Genomic DNA, 23,970 nt, shown 5'->3' on the forward strand with positions numbered 1-23,970 from the left:
CCATTGCTCTGGGCTTTTAGTACAACTAAACTCCACCCGTAGCTACCACCTCGTTCTCCTGAAATGACGCTGATTGGTCTGAACCATCTTCAGTACTGCATAAACATTGTAAACTGGAGCTCTGCAGGATGGATTTGCTGGATGACAGACATGGAGTCTGGCAAATCTATCTGCTTTGCACGGTAAGAGTTACAGGCAATGGGCTGTAAATTAGGCTGTAGAATGACGGTAGAGTCCACCCGTTCAAAGGCTTACACACTGCAGGCCAGATGCTGTTTTGATAACCAACAAATGGAACAAGTGGTTAAAGGGTTTTATCATTGGTAACACAGAAGTACTCAAACACATTACTTTTAACGTGCAGAATGACAATATTTAAACCTCTGAACCTCAGTTGGTACCACAGTAACAGAACAAGCTACCTTTCTCAGTATGTTAATGCAGTAATCAGGTTGATTTTAAAAGTAATACTACCTAAGACTGGCTTTTATGCTGTTTGATCTATGGCTGTCAACATTCTCAGTAGTTTTTTAATACATTATTGTTGCAATAAAGACCTGCCCAAAGGGCTTAAGCTTTAAAAAACACACCAATTTTTAAGTTCTGTTTCTTTATCTATAGAATCTGAAAGGGCACCTCATCAGCTTAATGGTTAAACAATTTTGCCTTTACTAGTCAGCACCGGAATTACTAGTCACTTGAACATAATTTACCTGCCGTCTCCTTATTTTCAACATTTTCTGAGTTTTCTTAGCCTTTTGACTAGCTGGTGGCCTAAATTTAAATTCCAATTATGAGGCTAAGAAATAAGTCAACTGGGAATATCCCAAAGAAGAGAGAGCACAAATCTGTGGCAAATTACTAAAAGTCTTCTAGAAAATGTTTGCAATTTAGACAGTGCACAGAAATTGCTTGTTTTATTTTTTGTATTTTAGAACAACAAATACAATCAGTTGGGTGCATAATACCACTCTTTTTGTTTCCAAGGTTTCACTGGGTATCAATATTGTTTACATTTTTAACAGTAACATGAAAAGGGTCCTTCTATAAACAATATATTTTTATGTTCATATCATATTTTAGGTATTTTAGAACTATTTTTTATCAAGTATCAGGAATATTTTCCATATCCCAACAAGGCATTAAGTTCACTGTTTATTAACTGTTTCTTTGTTCAGCAAGTTTACACCATTAAAATTAACTTTTTTGCTAGTTAAAATTACATGCCATGTCCATTAATATCACAGCTAAGAAAGATCAGCTATACATTACCAGTAAACTCAGGAAAATGTGATATCAAGACACTGTAATTAATTAAACAGACCCAACATTAATCCAATATGAGAAAAATACACTGTAACATCTAGAAGTAAAATGACTCAAACCCCTATGCATTTCTGGTTAAAAATAATAATAGCTTCAACCAAAATGCCAAACTTGAAATTTCAAAAACTAATGAGTGATGTCACTGCAGCTTTATGTACTTGTTATGTAGTCTACAAGTTTACTTAACTTTTATTTGGCAAATACAGGGAGCATTATGTTTACAGATGGACATGGAAAATCATGACAGATGCTTGGGATGTTGATTTAAAGTGGCTGCCCTCTGCTACATCCACTCTACATCTAGACACTGACAACAATCTGGCTCCAGATGGATTTTCCATCTTGACTTCTGTCTAAGAGAAAGAGACTATATTCGTTTTAAACTGTCCCACTTTCCAGTCCATAAAAATCAGACATCTCCCAAACCAGCGCCTCGCCTTGGACCCCATTTATAGGAGCAGAGAGCCGGCTTTTGCAGCCAGACCTGCCTCTCACACACATGAACAGAAACAGACCCAGATTTGGTCCGCTGGTTCCTGGTCTCTTCTCCCACAGACACTAACACACACTCTCTCTACAGAATCATAATACCAAGTTAACATCTGACAGACAAACATCAGCTACAGCTGTAGACTGGCATGGATAAGGTTTCTCCTGCAGTTTCTCATGCCTCACACAAAATAGAGAGGGAGTCTGTGTTTAGTTGACTAAATGGTCATTGATATCACCCTGGCTAGTACTTTGTCAAAAGTTCTAAGGTCATTATTGATTTAATCTCATTTTGGCAGCGAGCACCTGGTTTACAGTCAGCTTCACTTTCGCTCTTTATAGCTGCTTCTCTGACCTCGTTAAACGCCACAGCCTACTTCTCTGGGTTATCATGGTCTTAAGATGAGTGAGACATGAGTTAAAACATAATTTTAAATAGTTGTTTAAGTCGTTGTAATATGAGTTGCTGCAGCTCATATTAAAGCCAATGACAGGACGCCAGAGTATAGTCATTTCATGTTGCTTTTAATGAGGACACCAAACTTTGGGAGGACACCTTTTGCTCTTTATACTGTGCTTCCCATTAATCACACTGACACAAACTGGTGATGTTTGGGTTTACATAGCCCACTGCTGCTGGATAAGGATAGCAATACTAATAATGGATCGGATCTGGCCCACCTCTTTCAGGTACTACTAGTATGACAGAGGTCTCTTTTGAACAGAGGTTCTGCAAAAGTATCATAATGAAGCTCTGCCTTTACATCACCTTTAACTTTTTACACCAAACAAAAATTATTAATTACATGACTTCTGCTGCCAAAATAATGTGCTTGGTATTGCTATTGAAAAACAAGGCTCTTGCTTTTCAATTGGGAGGTTATGAAAATAAAAACAGTAGTCACAGTTTAAACGTTTATAAATGGCCAACGACCTGAAATATTACAGTAAGGCATGTTAAAAAACATTTCAGCCTCCACCCTTAGTATTTCACAGGAACATGGCGACCAAGAAATATGGTTTATTCAGTCTTCGTTCTTCGGCTTGGGTGATATTGAAACAGTCGGACTTCCTGTAATTTCTTGTTGAGAGGCACTGACTAACTTAAACCTTTGGAAAGAAATAAGCAATGGAAAAAATGGGATTATGGCTTAATACCTCATTTAAGTCAGTGGTTCCCAAACTTTTTCCTTGGAGTCCCGCCCCCAATCCTGTCATAAAGGGATTCTTCAACATTTTGGCAAATTCACCCATTGCCATAATTCCTATAGTCTTAGTAATAGGTTTGTTTCCTTTCGTTGCCGGTGCAAGCTGTTTCTAGATCTGGAGGAACCGATATACCAGCTGCACACTAGCAGACGGAATTTTTGCTTTCCCTCATCAAACTCATCAAACACACAATCCAATAACTCCAAAGCTCTTGTGGACAAGTTGTGACGTGCACATTCACCACGCTATGAAATAATAACATATAATTATGTAACATTACGACACATGAAGCAAATACTCAGAACCATTTCTTGAGTAAACCACTGGGCAGAGTGGTATGGTGCAGTAGCCATGTCTGGAGTGTAGTTCCAGTTTTACATTTAACTTTAAAAGATCTCTGTCTCGTAATGTTCCATGATTATTTTATAGCGTGATGAATGTACTGGTCACAACTTGTCCACGAGTGTGTTTTGGAGTTGTTGGATTGTGTATTTGATGAGTTTGATGAGGGAAAGCAAAAATTCCGTCTGCTAACATAGCGTCAGCTGTGCAGCTGGTTTAACAGTCCCCCCCAGATCTAGAAACAGCTTGCACCGGCAACTAAAGGAAACAAACCTATTACTAAGACTACAGGAATTATGGCAATGGGCAAATTTGCCAAAATGTTGAAGAATCCCTTTAAAAAATTGTGAGCCTCCAACAACCAGCAAGGAGAAAATGGAGCATTACTGTCAAAAATCAAGGTCAACATAAATTGTTCCCAGTGCTAAAACACAATAGAGCAGCCCTATGCACATTTGCCCCTATACAAAAGACCTTTTCCTTCTTATGAATCATTAAAGTAGGTAAGTGTGTTAGTATGTTAAACTGATCTAAGTAAATGTTTGCAAATGTTATTTTACTACAGAGTTTGGAACTAATGATTAAAGTGACTTTGTTGTCACTGCCTGCTTTTATTGCAAACATATGGCTATTAAGCTATATGAGCTGAACAACCCAAACAATGAGCTGGTAGCTGTACTGAGCTGATTAGTATTTTTATTTTTGACACCATAGGAGGGCTCAGTGTTTCTATAAGTGGGTGGGCTCTGCAGAGTAAAAAGGGTTGGGAACAACAGTTCTAACTGATGGCATTACTAGCAGACATTTTATTTCTTATAGTCATTTTAATCTTATCAAATATGAAAATTACTTTTTGGGAAAATGCAAACTTCAGCATTCTATCGTGTTCTAGATGATAATGCACAACTGATGTTTATCAGTATGTTTCTGTATCTTGTTCTCTAATTGGAAAAAAAATATATGATTGCTGTTTGTTTTGAATTGTTCTGATAGTAAAGTAGAGAAAGTGCAATTCAAACCTGGGGATAACACTTAAAATGTCAGAGAGTCATTACAGTCAGCAGGGATTATTATAAGATAGTATTTCTTTTCACAACAGTCCCCCTATATTTCAGTCTGGACCAAAGTGGTCTATATGGCTAAAAATATTGTTCAGAGAAGCTTTACGGCTTGGCTGGGAATGTAAACTAAACTAGGTGCATATTTTTCCTTTGTATCTATTAATCAGATAGCGTACATCCCAAAATACTCCAGCATACTTCTGTTAACCATCAGTAAATCCTGGCTCAAGGCAAGGGTTGTTGCCCAGATGCTTTAAAAGACCCTGACACGCGCTAACAATTGTAACTCATCACTTATACTTTCCCTCAGTCACTTTTTCCCTCATGAAAGACCCTTTAAAAAAAGATTTTATGTAATGATGATTTTAGGAAATCTTTGTTATTGCATAGTATGTTAATTCATTTATTAACTATTGCCTTTATACAGGTTTGCATTTGATAAACTTCTGTTGAAAATTCCCAAGGACAGATATGTAGCATTTCTATCAACAGCTTGAGCATCCCATCTTCTGTAAACAGAGAAACCAGTCGATGAGAGGAGATACCTGCCTCACTGAGAGCTGTCACTGCAATGTTGACAGACTGCTGCCTAATATAGACAAGGCCAAACAAAAGCACAAGGCCTTTCAAGCGTGGGCTGTTGGTCCTTCTTAAAATAGCAAGCCCCAGTTTAAATATGAAGAAATGATATTCTGGTTCTGACACCCCGGGGAGCGTGAGGTCACAGCACAAACACTAGAACCTGAGAACATTGTCTGCATGTTGGGTTTACTGGCAGCTGGAGCTATACCTATCTGTGACAAATGTTTTGAAAGTTGATGTCAGCCAAGAATTCTCTTATGGGCCAAATAGTGCAGGCATGCATGTATGCACGTAGACTTTTTACAACAACTGCAAAAGTGATAAGACTTGATAGAAGTCCAGAAACATGAAGATCCTGGCATAAATCCTGGCCCTTCCATTTTACAAATGGAACATTTTGAAAATGAACGAGACCTCACACAAAAACAAGTATTGATAAGGTAAACATTTTTGCCCTTATAATGTGTGGAGCAAGGATATAATCAAAGCGACATGCAACGCACTAACATATTTATCCACTAACAACCACAGTTTTGACTCTAAAAAATGGAAATCTCACCAAATCTTTCACCGTCACCCAGACCATTTCACTTTAAGACACCTTACATGACAAGAATATGCAACAGAGTTACCTTTAGGACCATAAAAATCAAGACCATGAATCCTCTCCAATCATATAAGAAGGGAGGGGGAGCTCCTCTTTGATGTGAATGTATTCTGAACGAAGATTAGTTCATGACAGTGTTTAGCAAGATGAACTAGAGGAGAAAACACAAGACGAGTTAGGAATAGAAATGCTAGCAGATTTTTCTCATGTCGTGCAGAATTGTTCATAAATTGTAATTGACAGCCAATTTATTACACAACTTTATTGTTAAATGGCATAAAGGTCCACTGGAAGGCAGGGGATGCTCCTGACTTTGTAAAACACGGACCACTGCAAAGGCACACATTCAACCCTTGTCTGAAATATCAACCCTCTTGATAAATGACTGCTTGACTCCTCTGCAGCTCACAAACCGCTCTCTCCATGGAATCTCTATGAGGAACCATGTGTCCGCACGAGTCAGCCATGCAAAGTTTCCACCACTTCTCTGCTGCAGGGAACCTCGTAAAAGCTCTGTGAGGAGTCATCCAGAGGCAACACTTGTTAAAGGGAGAGAAAATTTATCTGCGTTGTTGTGGCGGTACATCCTGATCAGGTTGTTTTAAAATATCCGTGTACAGAGGATAGGAAGGGTGAATGACAAGGGACACATGTCTCTATATACGCTGTCAACAACTCATGTAGAAATACAGCTGAGGCATGAAGCTCTCTGATGTACCTCCAGTTCATTAGGCTGCACTTGTACTAACTATCTCCTAATTGCCAACAACAGAGAAAAACAGGTGCACAAGAAAACAGTGAGGTAGTATGTCTGCTGTACAAATGTAAAGCACTGAAGTGTTATGATACCAGAAAACAACAACTAAGTCTGATAATATATGCAATAAAATCCCATGTGTATATTTATTTAAAGCAGCATCATGAAGGAATTTGGTTTTGTGTGCTTTGGTGCCTACTGCAGGTCCCTGAGTGCAACTGCACTGTGACAACACAACACACTGTGACACTGTCACCTCCCTCTCATTAATAAGGTAAATTTGTTGACAAACAGAGAGTGGTGAAGCAAGTTAAAGACATTTTGAAAAGATGAAAGAACTATGTTGGCTTTTAAAGGGATATTTTGGTATTTTTGAAATAGGGTTGTATGAGGTACTTGGCAATAGTAGTGGCATTGCCTCCAGTGATTTCAGGGTACAGTTTCTCAAAGTGATTTAGTCAGTTTTAGGTAAAATGGGCCAAAAAACAATCTTGGCTCAATTGAACATCAAAGATGATTGAAGCATTTTATTTTCCACCCAGAAAGCCTTTGTGTTTTGCAGTATTTAGCTTCAACTGCATGTCCTTCCACCTCAGCATATGTGATCAGCTGTTTGGGTCTGTGGGCTTTATCAGAGGAAACCACAAGTTACTAAGATAAAACAACACTAAAACGAGAGATTTCAACTTAAGTGATTTTGATGTGTTGTTCACTGTGGTTATGAGGGAATAAACACCATTATCCCTGTTGGAAGTTTCTGTACTGTTAGATGAACTTTGAAAAGATATTTAATATGTAAAAGTTACATTTTTTTTCCTTCAAAGTATTTGCAAGGGTTAAGCACTGCTGGTGCCAATATATTGAGCCTCTATGCCTATGCCTTATCAGGATTAAATCCTGATCCTGGCACATGTTTGGTCCATTCCCCTTCCCAGTACTTCCTATGTCCCTGCTGCTGTGTTATCTAATAAAAGCAAAATGTCCAAAAAGTCATTTCAAAAAAAGAAATTTCAGGCTAACAATATGCCATGAGTATTAACAATTCAAAACCGCTACGCCTCCTGGAATATTTGAACTCTCCTTCACAGCCTAATCACAGTTCATACTGCAAATGTCTGCAGCCAACCAGGCACTGACCAGGCATACCTTACAGTTATGTAAAGCGTTGATGAAGTGCAAATTCTTTTACAGGTCAGAGAGTTGCTCAGTTGTGGAAAGTGGAGCTGTGTAAATATGAGTCTTTGAAATGCCTAAAATACTGACTAAAATACAGTCCAAAAGATGCATGACCCCTAACCATAATAAATTAGACTTCCTTCATATTCTACAGCAAAGCAAATGAAAAACATTATAACCACCACTAGCAGTTTTAAAGCAGCAAAGAAGAATATGAATCCTATACTTGGTGGGACTTGTCAGCTAGTTAACAAAGACAGCAAATGCTTGTCAGATGCTAATCACAGAGATAGGTTAAAAAAATTGACACTATATAAAACTAAACGAAATGAATCAATACAATACAATATTATAAAGGACTACAAAAATGATAGTCAAATGCAAAAGAAATTCTGCAGTAATTTGGCATTAGTTTCACCTCTTAACGTCTTTTCACCACTGCCCAATATTATCCTGCCACCATCTACTATGCAATATGGTACAAAATTAAATATCTAATTGGAGGAAAATTGGATTTGGGATTCAGTGTTACACATCTGGCCTCTATACTGGTACTAAATAGGTAAACAAACAAAAAAGGAACAATCAACAGTCCAAAAAATCCGCATGTAAACAGACAATCACAAACCAGTGACTATCATAAACACATTTTCCACTTTCCACATGTCCAGATGTTTATACAGCCTGAATAAGGGGGAAAAAAAATGAGTACCGTGACGCTCCTGAACAAATCCTACAGCCTTAAGAAATGTGACATTTTGAATGAAGTAGGCACAAATTAGTTTACATCCTATAAATGTTAGTGTTTGTGGCATGTCACCTGTTGATAAGGGTCCCAAACAGCAGCCTAATGGTTCTCTGAATGTTCTCAGTGCAGAGCCAGCTCCACTGCTCCCTCATCAGTAGACACAGGATGTTCAGAGCCACCTCAGCAAGCGCTGTCTCTGATGCTGTGCACAAAACATGCAACAGACACAACAAAAAAAAATAAAACCATTTAAATCACGGAGAAATGAATCACAACAGGTCAACAAGTCTGAAATAAAGGCTCAATTTCACTTTTAAAATGTACTATACAATATAAGTTCTTCATAATAAAGCAACTTTTGATGAACACAGGCAAAAGATAGCCATGTTGCTGTACATGTATATACAAGATTACTAAGTACAATATTTTTCAGTGTACATAAGATAAAAAGCAGGTCCACTATTAACATCAGTGCATCACTTCTTTCACATAATGACACTGCCCTCATGTGGTTGAATTTTGATAATGCTGCAGTGTTTTTATAATTCTAGCCCCTTCAAATCTACAGATACGCTCTACTATGAAGCATTTCAAATGCACAAGGTTTTGGAAGCTTTCTCTCAAGTATTTTAAGGTTTTGGGGGTTTTCAGGGAGAAAAGCTAAATCCATAGACTGAAAAATCTTATCATCATTAAAAAAAATCCACAAAGAATCCTCTGGAAATCAAACAGTCTATTCAGTTCTTCATATAGCCTAAGATAATGATAATAACACAAATCTGGACGTTATTACTTGATGAAGTTGTTGCACTGAATGCCTTGGTTTAAAGGTGCACCTATTGGAATGATTAAGTCACAAAGCTAACATCTGTTCAGGAATACATGCACGCATAAAAAATAGGAGTGGCAATATGTAAGCAAGAACAGACCTTAATGTCAAAAGCTCTAAAAACAACTACTGAAAATTCAATCACATAAAACCAAGGCAACTGATTCTGCTTATAAGATTCAGAGTAGACCAACTGAAATTTGACATCTATCAGTATATCAGCACTCTTCTCTGTCGGTCTGGTCACTTCTGTCGTGGAACATTTTCTAGTCTGGTTGGAAATGGACGCTTCTTTCACCTTTCATTCACCCTGACCGTCTGGAGTCCTTCAGAAAGACAATGACCAGATGCCTAACAAGAAGGAATGCAGTTTGGATTCAATTAAAACGGGAATGTCCTATCCCGACGTCTGGCAAATGCAGGGATGATTTCCATATGATGTCAATGAGGACATCCGTTTTTAAAATGGAAAATCCCTACGATTGAAAGAGACGGAGCAGTGACGGGGCATAAGGCTGCAAGGATCGTGGCTGGTGAGAGATGTAACAGACAGCTAGCCAAAAAATAAGGGCCAGTTCAAATACAAGAAGCCAATAAAAAAGAAATGTTAAGAGTAGGGATGTAATGATACCATGAAAAACACTGAAATCAAAAATCTGTACATATATGGACAATTTACACTGATTTGATAGAGACATCATTACTCTTTATTACACTGTTGTTTTTCTTCTTTTTTCTGTTACCAATATCATGTTAAATGTATTTACATCATCTCTGGCCTCTTTAGAAAACAAGAAAACCCACTTCTCTGGACTCTTATATACCAACAGCAAACTCAAAAGGCCCATTTATACATTTGCAGACCAATTTTGGTGGGGGTTTTTTTTTGTTTTGTTTTTCTTGTTTTTTTCTTTTTTGTTAATTCATTTAATAATTAAACCAAGTAATTACAGGCTGTTTAATCAATTAATCACTATAAATGATATTGAAGATACGAGACATGTATAGCATTACTGCATACACATGTTTTTAGTTGATTGTTTTTATACTCAACATTTTAATTGAACTCCCTTCTTTAGGTTTTGTAGGTAATTGACAATTTATTTCAATCAAGTAGCTTCCTTTCAGTCCCTGACAATACTTACCTCACCCCTCTGTCTGTGTGTCTCCCTGATTCTCCATCAGTTTGAGTCTTAAAAGTTTTGTTTTTTAATGCAAATCAGTTTCAACATCTGTGAGCCAAATATCAATTCAAAATTGGGATGTAGTACCTATAAGCACTTCTCTTTATGTGAGGTGACATTAGAGTGAAATTAATCTGCAAATGTGCTTTTAATTGCAGCTTTTTTTCTGTGACTGATTAACAGCATTAGCATTGGCAGCATCAGTTTTGTTGTTATGTTTTTACAGTTTCACTTGGTAGATGCTTTTGTCCATAGACTTAGTCTACATTTGAGAGTAAGTAACACACAAGCAAAGATCAGGACAGGAGGCAATCAACAGCCTTCTGCTTTGGATCCGCCCATCTTCAATAACCTCTTCTAACAACATCATTCTTACAACTATTATCATTGATAGAAAAGTTAAAGTGAAAGGAAGAGAAGTGAGGAAAGATTTTCCTTGGCACTGAAACTTTGTTAAATGTTTCTTAGTACTGTGCTCATGGTGGCTTAACGTTGGGTCTTTCTTTATAAATAATAAAGTACGGTCTAGACATGCCTTCTTTGTTGTTAAAGGTCACATATTGTGCACAATATGTCCACAATCCCCCCCAAGAATCAGAAAAATTCATTCCCTCCCCCAACATCTTTCTCCACCTTTCAGAGAATGTGTGCTGAAACAAGCCATGCTCAGATTTTCCCCTTATGATGTTATTGATGTCATTTGGGGAGTTAGCTCGCCCCCAGGTTCAGTTGGCCCTCCTCGCTTGGAAGAAAGTTCCGCCCACCTCTCCTGTTCCTCCTCTCAGCTGCCAGATGAGAAGAGAAGGGTCTAGCTGCAGCTGCAGCCGCTACAAAACATGCTTCGTACAAAACACGCCCTCTACAAAACACGCCCCATTGATCCATACAATAAATTAATTCTAACCCTAACCAGTGGGATTTAAATGCTAAATCTAACCCCAGGAAGCTGATTAATCAAAATATACACCTACCCCAATGAGCTACCCCTAAATCTAACCAGTGGAAATTAAAATGTTAAACCTAACCTAAAACTAATCAAGGCCTATCGAAACTAATCTAAGTTAACCTTAAACTTAGCAAATAGCACAAGTGGGCGTGTTTTGAAGGGAGCATGTTTTGTAGGGGGCATGGTTTGTATGGTACCCGCAGCTGCAGTTTAGTATTATTGGATGAGAAGAGAATCAGGAGTGCTACATCCATTACACCACATTCATTTCCTGAGAGGGGTGTAGTCAGGGGAGTCAGACAGCTCATTAACATTTAAAGCCACAGACACAGAAACGCCTCGTTCTGAGCAGGGCTGAAACAGAGGATTTTTTAGACATGCAAAAATCCAATACTGGACTGTTTTTTCAGCAACAAACTTCACAGGCATGTTGTGGGGGACCTCTGAGACCAATATAAACTTGTCTTAAAAGGGTGAAATATGTGACCTTTAAATGTCTAATGATAACTTTGGTGTTGAATTGGTGCTATACAAATAAAGACTGAGTGAGACAAAGATTAATTGAGCTAATGTCAGTAGGAGTCAACCAACAGGTTCATGTTAGATTGTTGTACCACTTTAATGAGAGCAACAATACGCCTAGAAAATAAGAGCATTTGATTATTCTACTGTTTTTGTTTCCAAGTTCAAAATGTTTCCTTAAATCTCAGCACATGTGACAATAAACACCATAAAACAAAAGTATTAGTCACTACCTCAACCCCCCCCCAAAAAACACAAAAAAACATTGGTCTTGGAGATGCGTCATATGTCATGCAATTGTGGTTGCTAGGTTTGATTTGAAAACAAATCTTATGTCCTGGTTTCTTTCAATCATCCTATCAAAGTTTAGGAAAAAAGCAGCAAGATATTATTTAGTACTCCAAATATCACTTCTGAGGAAGAGCATATAACTAATCAGTCCTTACACAAACTTCCTAAAATGGATAAAAAGTGAGATGTGTACTTAAAGGACTTGTGACTTACAGTCAGGGGTGGTCATCATATTTTGTTTTCAACTATTGATTTAGGACTTGTTTTCTTTTATTTATTAAAAAAAAATGCTGTTTGTTGTTTTGGAAAAAAAAAGAAGAAAATGTGAGGATTTGCAAAGCCTGGATGTTATGTAATATATACAGTGCTTAACAAATTTATTAGATCACCACCCAAAGTAAGGTTTATGCCACAGCTGCCCTAAATTAACAGCATTGGTTATTACCAAAATCATTTTTTATGTTTCTGCAATGGTTAATACACCAATATGTAGAAGCTCTTCAATCCAAATGATATTTTTAATGCTAAAATATAATTATTATTGTTATCCATGAATTTTCAAATTTACTGATTTACAAAAAAACTGAAAAAATAGTAAAGCACATTAATATTTCTTGATTAATATGTCAAATTATAGTTATTTACTTGCATTCCTGAACAGAAAAATGAGTTTTAGTGCTTGAATGTTATGCTTGATTCATTTCTGACTTCTCAGAGAAGCCCAGTGAACCGGCTCAAATTTGGGTATAAAAAGGTGAATTCAGTTGGAAATTCCCCATTTAATGTTCAAAATGGTGAAACGTCGAGAGCTCACTGAAAATGAAAGAGTCCGCATTAAAGCACTTCATTATGCTGGATGGTTTCCGAGACAAATATGACAGGTGGTTTAATTCATTTTTTAAGCAGTGCATATGCTAAAAAAAGAACTTAAAAAAAAAGAAAAACATTCCCAAATCCATCTAAATCATAACAACAACATTACTAGACAAAACCATATGACTTACAACAAGCTGGTTAACGTTAATTTTTTAAATTAATCTCTACTGGCTAAAATAAATATTTATTATAGGGAAGTGAGCAGCAAAATTGCATGCTTAATGGTATTTGGAAGGTACACAAAAGTCCTCGAAAGCCACACCCTAGAACATCTGACTGGACTGTCACCAGTCTCATACTGCATGCACACTGAACCATTGCAGTTTCATTTACTGGAACGAGGAACTTGTATCTGTCACTTTTTACATGGGGGGGATAGGGAGGAGGACTGGAGTAGCGTGATTCCCTATGACAACATGATCTTTTGTTATTGTTTTGGTTTCGAGCCCTCTGACAGTGGAATTTCCATCCTTTTAGAGGCCCCATCTCATGTTAATGCCTGTCCCAAATAAAGACAGGGAAGCTTTATAAAGTAAATAAAAGTTTTACGGCATGTTTCAAACATTACACTGTGACTTTTCACGATATACTTTTTACATTGTGTCCTTTCTCCTCAAACCACCCCTCATTTCATGCCACATTGAAAATCTCTAGCTGTGAGGGATATGAAAAAGAGCAATTCTGGAAAATTTCAGAAGCAGGCTGTCCTAAAATTTTCCATAAAGTTTCAGAGCACATGTGCGAAAAATGACATAATTATTTAAATGCAAAAAAATATGTGCCAAGGTTTGAAAAGGGGCAACGTTTCAAGAATGTAAGAATTTTACTCTAAGTTTCCATCCGATCGTGCTACTTGTCAACACCAAGATGTTTTGTTGCTGCATTTAGCTTTGACCCACTAACTTTCCTGCCAAAAACGAATAAACCTTTGTAGTGAACAGCTTTTGCTGAAAGCTTGTATGTCCCTGATGGAAAAAAGACTGTCAGGTCATATTTGTATTTTGGTCACTTCAGCTATGCCAAGCAACAAAAGCTATGCCAAAATATGAATCCAGCCTGATTAATCTGATGACAAACCGGACTATGGAAAAAGATATGAGTTCCATCAGATGGTCCTTTTGTCATCAAGGAGAGATAATGAACGGAAAGTGGTCAAGTTAAACAGAAAGGGAAAAAAAAGACACAACAACCTGTGAGTCAGTGAGCTCAACAGACACAAAGGAAAACGAAAGTAAAGAGGCAGGGGAAGTGAGTCAGACACCTAGACATGATGACTACAGTGATACTGAGGAGAGGCAGTGGGCTGAGAGTTGGCTTCAGCAATAAAGTTTAGCTACATTTGTTGAAGGGGGAAAACTTTTTGGTGAAATTAATTATGTTTACAGCTTGGTAAATAACAAAAGGAAAGGATTTTTATCTGTAAAGGTCACTTCTCTATTCATGAAAATTGTAATGAGGGATTTTTAAATTGCCCTTTTCATACATGCAGTCCTGGAAATTTCCAGAAAATTTCAGGACAGCCTTCCCCTGAATCTTCTCGAGTAGCTAAGCAGACGACAAAAGAAGCATTTGATGCATGTTTGTCTAAGGTGATCGCATGTGGTGTGACTGATATTGATAAGGTGTTTATCTTCTTATCTGTGGGCTTTGTAGTCAGTCCTTTTACATCAGAAAGTCACCTACAGAAACTTTAGAACGTAAATCTGACAGATAATCTGACTAAACTTTATATAAAGTAGAGACAGTACTTAACCTCATATTGTGTTCCCTTCTTCCTTTACTCACCAGTCTCCTGACTGTTTTTTCCTCTCAGGCTGGCGTCATAGTGGCCTATGAATTCTCTGATAACCGGACTGTTCTCCCTCTCCGTATGGTCCCCGATGTCTAATTTTTCTTGTTCAGCAATGAAACATTGCAAATCTCCTAAAGACATTCTGTTAAGCACCTGAAGGTAAAGAAAGGAGAAGGGGATAAGACTGAGGAAATCAAATTTTCTCAAAAAGAAATGGCAGCCTGCAGTAATGAGCGATCCTTACTTTTCTTGTTTTCTCCAAACTGAACAGAACTGCTGGTTTGATGTCTGCGCCATTCATGAGGGGGATGGTTTTACTGGAGAACTTCATACGAGATCTGCAATCAATCAGATTAGTCAAACAGTGCAACAAAAAATAACAATTGTTTTTGTGTGATAATTGAACTTGTAACATGACTGCTTAATCTGGTAACCCTGAAGTGTCAGGTCACTTTTAATCTTAGTATGACTTAATGTTTTAGATAGCAGTTCTGCTTGTTTTTCCAAAGAACAGAAACCTAAGTGTATACCTAGTTTAAGAAATTAACAGTAACTCCTAAGCTTGTCCATAAGTCATGACGTGCCTTGTTGTCAGGGGTGTAAATCACCAGTTTTATCACGATATGATACAATATCGATTCAAAGAACAAGGATTCGATATTTGCCGATATTACAAAGTCTGCCACGATTTGATTTCGATTTGATTTCGATGTAGAGGCCTGCGATCGATATCAGATGATATTGTGAACCCATTTACCACAATCTGTAACTTTTAACATAGAGGAAAAAAACACAATATTGATACTCTCTTGGCTGCCAGCCATTACCTGCTATCCGCGCCTACCGGTGCTGTGACTAGTGGATGGGTGGAAACTGTCCTGACCAAGCATGTGGGGGAACTTTCAAAATAAAAGCGTTAAGGTAAAAATGGCGATTAATATCAATGTTTATACTTTCAATCGATTTGACTGAATCATCGCTCAAACAATCGACATATCAATCCAGATCGATGAATCGTTACACCCCTACTTGTTGTGTCGGTTACACTTTTCTGTCTACTGACAGCCGAGTCAGTAACAACGCAGTGAACATAACGGTGCAATATGTAAGGGTTTATGCCTGATGAGGTGTCCAATTATCAGCAATTAATGGACTGAGCTAAGCTTAATGATCTTGATCTCTTAAAATAGATGGATTTCCCATCACACCAAACAAAAGTAGATGGATATCAGCTGAGGAAATATGTGTAACATCAGATTTTCATGTGCTAAACCATGACAAAACAGTACTAAACCAAAGTGGACTGTTTTCTAGAAATGGAACATACACAAGTGTTGTGCCACACCGCTCGTCTAGGCTTTAGATAGAGGCTTTTTTTTATCCCTGCCTGCTGTAGTTCCTTCATGAGACTGTGCTTTTTCTTTTTTTTTTTTTTTTTTTTTTTTTACCTTTTTTGCCTAAATATCTCACTACTTTCAGGACACAAAAGTAGTTTAAGAATTAGAATGCTTTTATTTTTGCACTTTGAATACTTAGCATGGTTGTACATAGCTCAAAACATGGCCTTTTTGGTAGCTTTTCCCTATTCAGAAATCCCTACTTTCCACCCAGTGGGTGTTATCCACTGCTGCATGACGTCATCTGCAAAGAACCTATACAACTTTTGGTAGCAGAGCAAGCTGAGTGAATGGGATTCAAATTATGACAAATAATTACACTTTTCCAAAATCTAATCGCGTGCTAGTGTTTATTTGAAGAAAAAAAAAGAGCTCTCAAAGTAGCTTTGACAAAAAGATGGAGAGATAATCCAAAAATCATAATGCCTCCAGCGTAGGCTATCAACAGTGCAAAGGCATAAGAATCACCAGGTGTGAAAGCAAAAACATTGATTAGTTCCTATCCAGAGCATAACCTGCCCCGGAGCAGGTTAGGTGTTCACAAGTTAATCAGCCGTGGGATGGAGTGAACTATCTTGACAGTCCATAAAACTTAGAGTCCTCAGCAACTAAAAATCCTGCTCTGTACTGTAGTATGCCTCTCTGGGCCTGGATAAAAAACAGTCTTTTTATGATTTTTACTTCCAAAACCCTCTCTTCTACAAAGACAATGCCGCTTTATTTAGTCTTTAATTACACTGTCATAACAAGAAAGACACGAGGTCTTTAAAATGCCCAGTTAAAATGGAAACTTGGAACAAATATATTTCCAAAACAACTGGGTAAACTCTGTCTGCCAATGAAGTTAGTGTGATATAATCTGAAAATCCTGAACAGCAACTAAATGTTCCTTGAGGTTTGTTTGACTGCCAACCCTGTTTTTGTTAAAACACTAAACTGAACTGGCAAATTACCAAATTTAAACTTGCCCACTTAGCTGGACCAGAGTAAGGGATGAAATGAGGACAACCCTGTTTTCAGGAAAATCCTGCCAAAAGGAATTCTTTGGTGCATTTGGGGGTATGGGGGGGTCATATGCAGTGTACGTAAAAAGTTGTCTGGAGCTCTGAACTCTCACTTGCTCTTCTTGTCACCACTGATTTTCAGTCCATCCACCTCTGCATCGTTATCTTCTGTGGGGCTCTGAGGCTCTGAACGAGGGAAGGCTGTCTTTAAGGTGTCCACAATTGCATTCACCACAATCTAAACACAAATGAGCACATGTGCAAACTCAGAAAAGAGCTGTCTGTAAAAGCACTTTTATAAAGTATAATGTGCAACCATTAAGAACATTTTTATGATACTGAATTCAAGTCTTATTATTCCTATTACCCTGAAATGTGCTTATCATGGTTAAAAAAAAATAAATGTATGCAATCATGAAATATCACTATCAAACCTTATCAATGCGAGACACAATAAATGGTTTCTTAACGAAGGCGATTCTTGCATCTGTGTTCAGAGCCAGAAATTCCTGCATTTCCTCACTGTTGGCAATTTCAGAGATGGCACAAAGTTGCTGAAAAAAAAAAGAATAGATGGATGGTTTACAACCCTAGAGCCCAAAAAGTTAAATACAGAGCCAAATAAATGTATTAAAATATCACCCCCTTACCTTAAGAAAGGTCTCTAGAAGCCCCTTCCTGGCCTCTATCTTGTCACTGTCCATGTTTCCAAATGGCATGTCTGGAAATATTTTCTTTGGACCTTTTACCCCTGAAGCACAAGGTTAATCAGATTACAATAAATCCTGAATGTTGGCTCAAGTACCCAACAGCAATCAGACTGAATTTTTTAATCAACGGCCAAGAATTTAACTGCAGATCCTGGTCTATTTGTAGAGCATAAATTGGTTATTTTTTAAGCCAGAATAAAGAAAACTATGCCATCAGGCAGACTGGTGCATCCACAGAGCCAAACTGGATTTCAAACACTGATTCAAATAGCCAAATATTCAGTTAAGTGATCCTTCCTTCAAACCTTTGATGAGTTTCCGTAGATCTGTTTTTTCTTCCAGTCGTGTTTGCAGGTTTAGGAACTCGCTGTATCGTCTGTTGACCGTGTGATAGGCGACCGGCTGAGTGGATGCGGGGTGTTCCATTGCTTGTTCAACATAAGCTTCCTCAGAGCCTGGATGGATGCCTCCTGGTTGCTCATAGCCCATAGCTGTCTCATACTGGAACAACACAGTAAAGTATAACACCTGTAAGCATCTGATGATTCCTTCGAAAAACAGACACATTGTATGTAACACAGTAAAATTAAGGCCACATTTGAATATTTGTTTTTAACAAGGTTGTCAAAATTTTCTATATTCCAGTACTTTTCAATCCAACATGTATTAAAACAACCTTATTGCCACTGTTCAATTGATTGATAGCAAAAGTTTTTCTTTTTTAAATTACAGATCTTTAGTAGTTTTTTTGACCAAAGCCAAGCAAGCAAAAGAGAGACAGCAGCAGTGACCCAATCAAACTGCAAGTTGGCAAAACCGGAATAGCCCAAGTCCTCTTGACATCATGAACAGATGCAAAAGTTAGTTTATTGCTTTTTATTTAGCATTAGGAATCTTATGCCTGCCATCTTTTTACTTTTTATGCAATCAATATGAACCTAAACTTTACAGATATAACTGATGTTGCCTCACCTTTTATTTTGTTTAAAAATAAAAGGTGAGCTTACGTATATAATCTCCTTACTTTGATTGTGTAAAGGGTGTAGGGGTGTGAGCCAGTGCCACGATGTTCCTTTGCTGTGATGGTGCCTGTGATCCGGAGGTTCTGGATGATGACTGGTCCATCAGGGCTGCTGAGGGGCTCAAAGCTGAACGCTGGCATGGGGGAGGAGGCCTGCAGCGGACTCACATCTGTCACCTCAGTGGAGCCCCCCAGCCCACTTTGCTCTACACTCAGGAGGAGATCTTTAGCTGGGTTAACTAAAGGAGCCTCCCTCTCTACATCTTGGATGCTGCTGGCACTGACAGTCCCATCTCTTGTTCTAACTGGTGAAGGGCTGCAGCTGTTAGGATGTTCTACAGGCTGTGAATTCACCAGGACTTTAGGGCAGGAAAGATCCACAGGACTTGGGCAGACATCCTCCTGTTCCACACTATTCTCTGCAGAGGAGACTGAATCTTTCTGTCTGTGATACAGGCCCTCCTCTGAGCTGATCATAACCAGAGAATCAATGGAGTTTTGTTTATAGTCCACCAGAGGGGAATCCAGATCAGAGTCATTTTCCTGGTAGAATGGGTTTGATTTGCTTCCTCTTATAAAATGCTTAAAATAGGGTAGAGTAGGTTCTTCTTCTTCTGCAATGCTCTCTGTACATTCAACCTCTTCTGCATCAACCACATCATACGCAGCGAGCTCAGACGAGACCACTTCTGAGTGATTAAACATTTCAGTTACAGCTCTAACAGGTGCAAGTTCAGTACTCCTTTGAGGTTGTTGTGGTGGAGAGATCTCTGATTCAGCAGGAGGAGGTGGTAACTTTGGTGGTGATGGAGTCACAGGCTCTGTTTTCATTGGCTCCTGTGGTTTACTGGACCTGCTAAATATCTCAACCACAAGACTGTTTAACCAATCAGGATCTGACAGTTTTGCAATGAGTGGGAGCACAACATTGCACGTAATAAGCTCTCCAACAACAAAGCGTCCAGTGCGTGTTTCCAAATGCGGCGGAGGCACCAAAACATGCAGCAACAAATCAACAACTGCTCGGGCATGATTTACTTCTACTGTGTCACTGGTCATAGCAAGGTGAGGCGTGGTAACCCTGGAGTAGGCCTTCCACAACTCTGTTTCATTGCTCCACTTTGATGTCAGAGGCTTCTGTTGCTCTATCACCAGCTCCTTGGCTCGAATGTAGTCCTGCAGGTGGCAACCGAACAGATCCAGGATCCTCTGGGTCAGCTCCTGCAGGGAGCACAATGCATCCCATTAAAGGCTTTTTTGCTCAGCTATATATATAGCTATACATTTTCCTTTATTAAACTAAATGACAAGCAACACCAGAGCAACAGAACCTTCAAAAATGTGTCTTTAATATTTATATACCTTTCTGTCCACTTGTCTTGCACGTATTTTCAGCTCCATGGCCATAGAGATCATCGCATCCTGAACTTCTGTTTCAAACCTGCTCTCAGAGGACACGGTAGAGTACCAGGAAGTGACAAAATCCCTGATGATTTTTCTCACTGTGTTCTGGATCTCCTGGTCCAAGTGATGCTCATCCTCCGCAGAGGGTGAAATCTGAGAAATAGCCATGAGGAAACAGGTGTAAAAAATATGATACTATGTAATTATGGGCATTTCTCAAGCAAGCAGGGCTAATATGATCCCAAGTACCATGCCTCCAAGTAAATAACGAAACAAACACAAACTGTAACCTCTTAATGGTTATCTTTAAATTTACCTGCTCAATGGGGATGAATCTCTCCAGGTGAACCACACTGTCTGACTCCAGGACTGCCTGGGAGCCGAGCCAGCCACCGAGCACCACCAGCAGACTGGTGAACACACATAGCAGCCAGATGTTGACCAGCAGGTGGAACAGCACCAACCAGGCCAACACCACACCAAAGCCCAACAAGCTCCTGTGTCCCATCACCTCGGCCATGACACCAAGCAGGTTACTCTGTGGCTGGATGCCCTTGGGAGGAGACTTGGAAATCATGGGTGCAGGAGCAACATCACATCTAAAAAAATGAAAAGAGATAAATAAATAAACCAAAATGAGGACAGAGGCTCACAACACAACCATACAAAGAACAGAAGAGATATGAAGAATTATTTAAGTGCTTCAGATCAAGAATCAGATATAGAAAATACTAGGCAACTGAATGTGAAAAATTATACAAAAATATGAAAAAATCTAAACATTACTCTTTTGATACAGATACAGAACAGTTTTGTGCAGAATTGTGTGATGAAAGATCTGTGACTGTGCATATGTTTTACATTCAACTTTGAAAACAGACTGAAAACAGCTGAAAGGGTAATACTGGGGTCTTTAACCATATTTAGAGCAATCACATCAAACTAAACCATCTCTTTTAAAGTCGTTTAATGGGCATGAATTCTTAAGACACATATTTGCAGTTTTGATCACAGTAAATGGAATTTATGACACAGCAACTATTTTTTTTTTTTATCTGCATGTCTTGTATTGAATATTTCACCATTACTCTTGTACTATGATTTGATATTAAAACTGGCCTTGTCTTTTCTTTCAGCACTTCAAGAACCTTATCATTTGTTAATAAAGGATTTATTGAATAAAGATTATGTTATCATTCTTAGGAGTAGTGGTGATTGTAGTAGTTGTATAGACTACTTATGAGTGCCCTACGGCTATAATCCATATAGATCGTACTACGAGTTTATGAAAAACTATTCTACTGTACCCGACCCCAATAATGGCAAAAACCTTATTCATTTGAATTTAACAACAAAGCTAACGGCTACCGTTAGTGTTATGATACAAAGAGTGACCGTGTTGATAAGCAGCATTCAGCCTTATACTTCTGTGGTTGTCGTATTGTAGTTCCAAGTTACCGACGTTAAACGCGAAAAGTGTACACCAAATGCCGTTTTGTTAGGTTTTTCATATCTGGTGAGTTAATTAATGCACTATTATTAAAAACCGATATAAACTGGCATTCGTTACGACACTTGCCCTCTTGAACATCTGCTGTCACTACAACAACCACGGACGAATCGGCTGCAAGTCGCCACTTAGCACGGTTTAGCTGTAACACTGGTTTGCCTTATATGGCAGCTATTAACACATTTATTTGTTTGACTTTATGTCAAAGTTGTGCTTAATCATAATACAATTACATGTGTATCAACTGTACGATACCTACAACAGCTCAGTAACGGACATTAACCTAAAATACACACCGCTACCTTTCGTTGTAAGGAAACGTCTTACCAAACCTCTTATACAAACTTGCCAATTTAACGTTTTCTCTTTGTATGCCATTTTCCAACCCTATTGAGGGCTTAAGTAATTACTAAAAGCAAAACGCGTATAAACATTAAATTCGGCACATAATAAATCGACATTGAGCAATATTTAGCATTGTTAGTGCTCAGTGATGGTATAGCCAGTAGTACTCAACTCCACCCTCCGCGGATGATTAGTAACGCCAAAGGGTGGATACTTGTCTCAATATTAACAACACAATAGCCTTGTTTTCTCCTAAATAACAAAGCCGCAATTGGGGCGAGAAGGTTATACGTTGTTTGTGGTATTCATGAATGCATTCTCGTGTGTCATTTTCTGTCAATGAACAAATATAGTTTCAGTAGCAAATGTATCTAGCATTAGCATTGGACTAGGTGTAAAAGGCTGAAGAAACACTAGCCAGCTAGCGGCTAACAATACCACAACGCTTAGCTCGAAAGCGCATCGTTTACTGTGCTGTATCACTGCAATTAAATGTCCCGAGCTACTTAATGACATAAAGAAAAAAAAAACAACCTGCCCGAGCTGTCATGGAACTCAATGGGAGGTCTCGTGAGCGTCAGGATGTCAGCTGTCTGGTCCGGTTTGTTTACTTCCGGTACGGTGACGTAGGTTCAAGCAGGGAACCCGCCCAGTGGCTCTAGCGTACCAGCGATGTTTTATATATGTTTGAATATGTTTGTAAGATGAAAATTAAACAGAAATATATATATATATATATATATATATATATATATATATATATATATATATATATAATATGACAATTTTAGGGGATACATCTCGCCGCTGTGTATCATCTATTGCTTATATGAGGCTATGTTTTCAGCTAAGACCCATCAGTTTTTGTTTAATAACCCTGAAATGGTCAGCTTCTTGTTTTCACGTACATGTTGAAGTTTCCCTCTGTATTAATTCACCTATTTGTGTGATGAATTTATAAAAATGTAATGTAGGTATAACAGTTGTGTTCTCTTGTGTGTGATTAAACCTTATCTTTTGGATCCAAGACATCATTTATTCACAGGGACTATAGTGTAGCTGATAAGAAACATTTTTGGTCTTTCACAGCTTCTCTTTTAGAAATGAGCACCAAAAATTATTAAACATATAAAAAAAAATAGCTGACTTTTGGTAAACAAACCACACCAATGACATCAGTAGGGAAATTACAATTTTAGGCAGATAATAATTCAAAATTTAAAAAAAATAGATTTGATTTTTCCCACTTGAATGCAATATGCTCCCACTCATGCATTTAAAACAACCTCAGTAGTGTCAGATTACATTCTCACATTACTGTATCTTAGTAGCCTGTTTTCTGTATTTGTTCTTTTTGAGTGGTTTTAAAATCAGTTGCTTTACTTGATTAACATCTGCACGAAATGCTGTATTTCATTATGTATCACTTAGCCTCCTTTACTGAGAAGAAAATGATTAAAATTTTCTAAAAACTGCATGAAACTGTCTCACCAGTCTAAGGTCTACCACCTGACTACCAGATGAACTGACACATATCCGAGAAGAAGCGCCCACATGCTCGTGATCAAGTAACAGCAAGAAAGATGGAAGATGACAAAGTCATACATGAATTTTGATGTGGTCAGTGATGTAGTTTGTGCAGTGGGTATACTCTTAATTTACATATTCATTATTGTATATACTCTCTATTAAGAAGTGGGTATACTCTGCACTACACCACTGGATGCCCCAGTATAGCCAAAGTAAACTCAGAGAACAGTAAATAAAAGTTTGGTAATCAGGGTTGGTTCTGGGCCAGATGTGTAAGTCTGATAAAGACCTATCTATACACACTCTGTGTTT

The 23,970-nt window shown here is 38.1% G+C and overlaps 1 protein-coding gene across 3 annotated transcripts in view; it reads right to left on the reverse strand.

Annotated features, from left to right (window-relative positions):
* The window catches only part of snx19b (sorting nexin 19b), a 58,931-nt gene extending 36,220 nt beyond the window's left edge, over positions 1–22,711 (reverse strand). For 2 of the 3 annotated variants that reach the window (XM_041813865.1, XM_041813882.1), the window contains exons 1-11: positions 22,663–22,711; positions 20,590–20,872; positions 20,232–20,426; positions 18,873–20,090; positions 18,154–18,349; positions 17,789–17,889; positions 17,573–17,692; positions 17,252–17,376; positions 14,982–15,075; positions 14,731–14,890; positions 8,370–8,499 (exon numbers count right to left, since the gene is read on the reverse strand). In XM_041813865.1, coding sequence (XP_041669799.1) covers positions 8,370–8,499; positions 14,731–14,890; positions 14,982–15,075; positions 17,252–17,376; positions 17,573–17,692; positions 17,789–17,889; positions 18,154–18,349; positions 18,873–20,090; positions 20,232–20,426; positions 20,590–20,850 — 2,600 coding nt within the window. In that variant the 5' untranslated portion in view covers positions 20,851–20,872; positions 22,663–22,711. Of the gene's footprint in view, positions 1–2,613; positions 2,926–8,369; positions 8,500–14,730; positions 14,891–14,981; positions 15,076–17,251; positions 17,377–17,572; positions 17,693–17,788; positions 17,890–18,153; positions 18,350–18,872; positions 20,091–20,231; positions 20,427–20,589; positions 20,873–22,662 lie in introns of those variants that run through there. The other variant, XM_041813873.1, reaches the window with a different exon arrangement.
* Positions 22,712–23,970: the final 1,259 nt, after the last annotated feature.

This window comes from Cheilinus undulatus, linkage group 2 (genome assembly GCF_018320785.1).
Source record: "Cheilinus undulatus linkage group 2, ASM1832078v1, whole genome shotgun sequence".
In the NCBI taxonomy this organism is placed as follows: domain Eukaryota; kingdom Metazoa; phylum Chordata; class Actinopteri; order Labriformes; family Labridae; genus Cheilinus; species Cheilinus undulatus.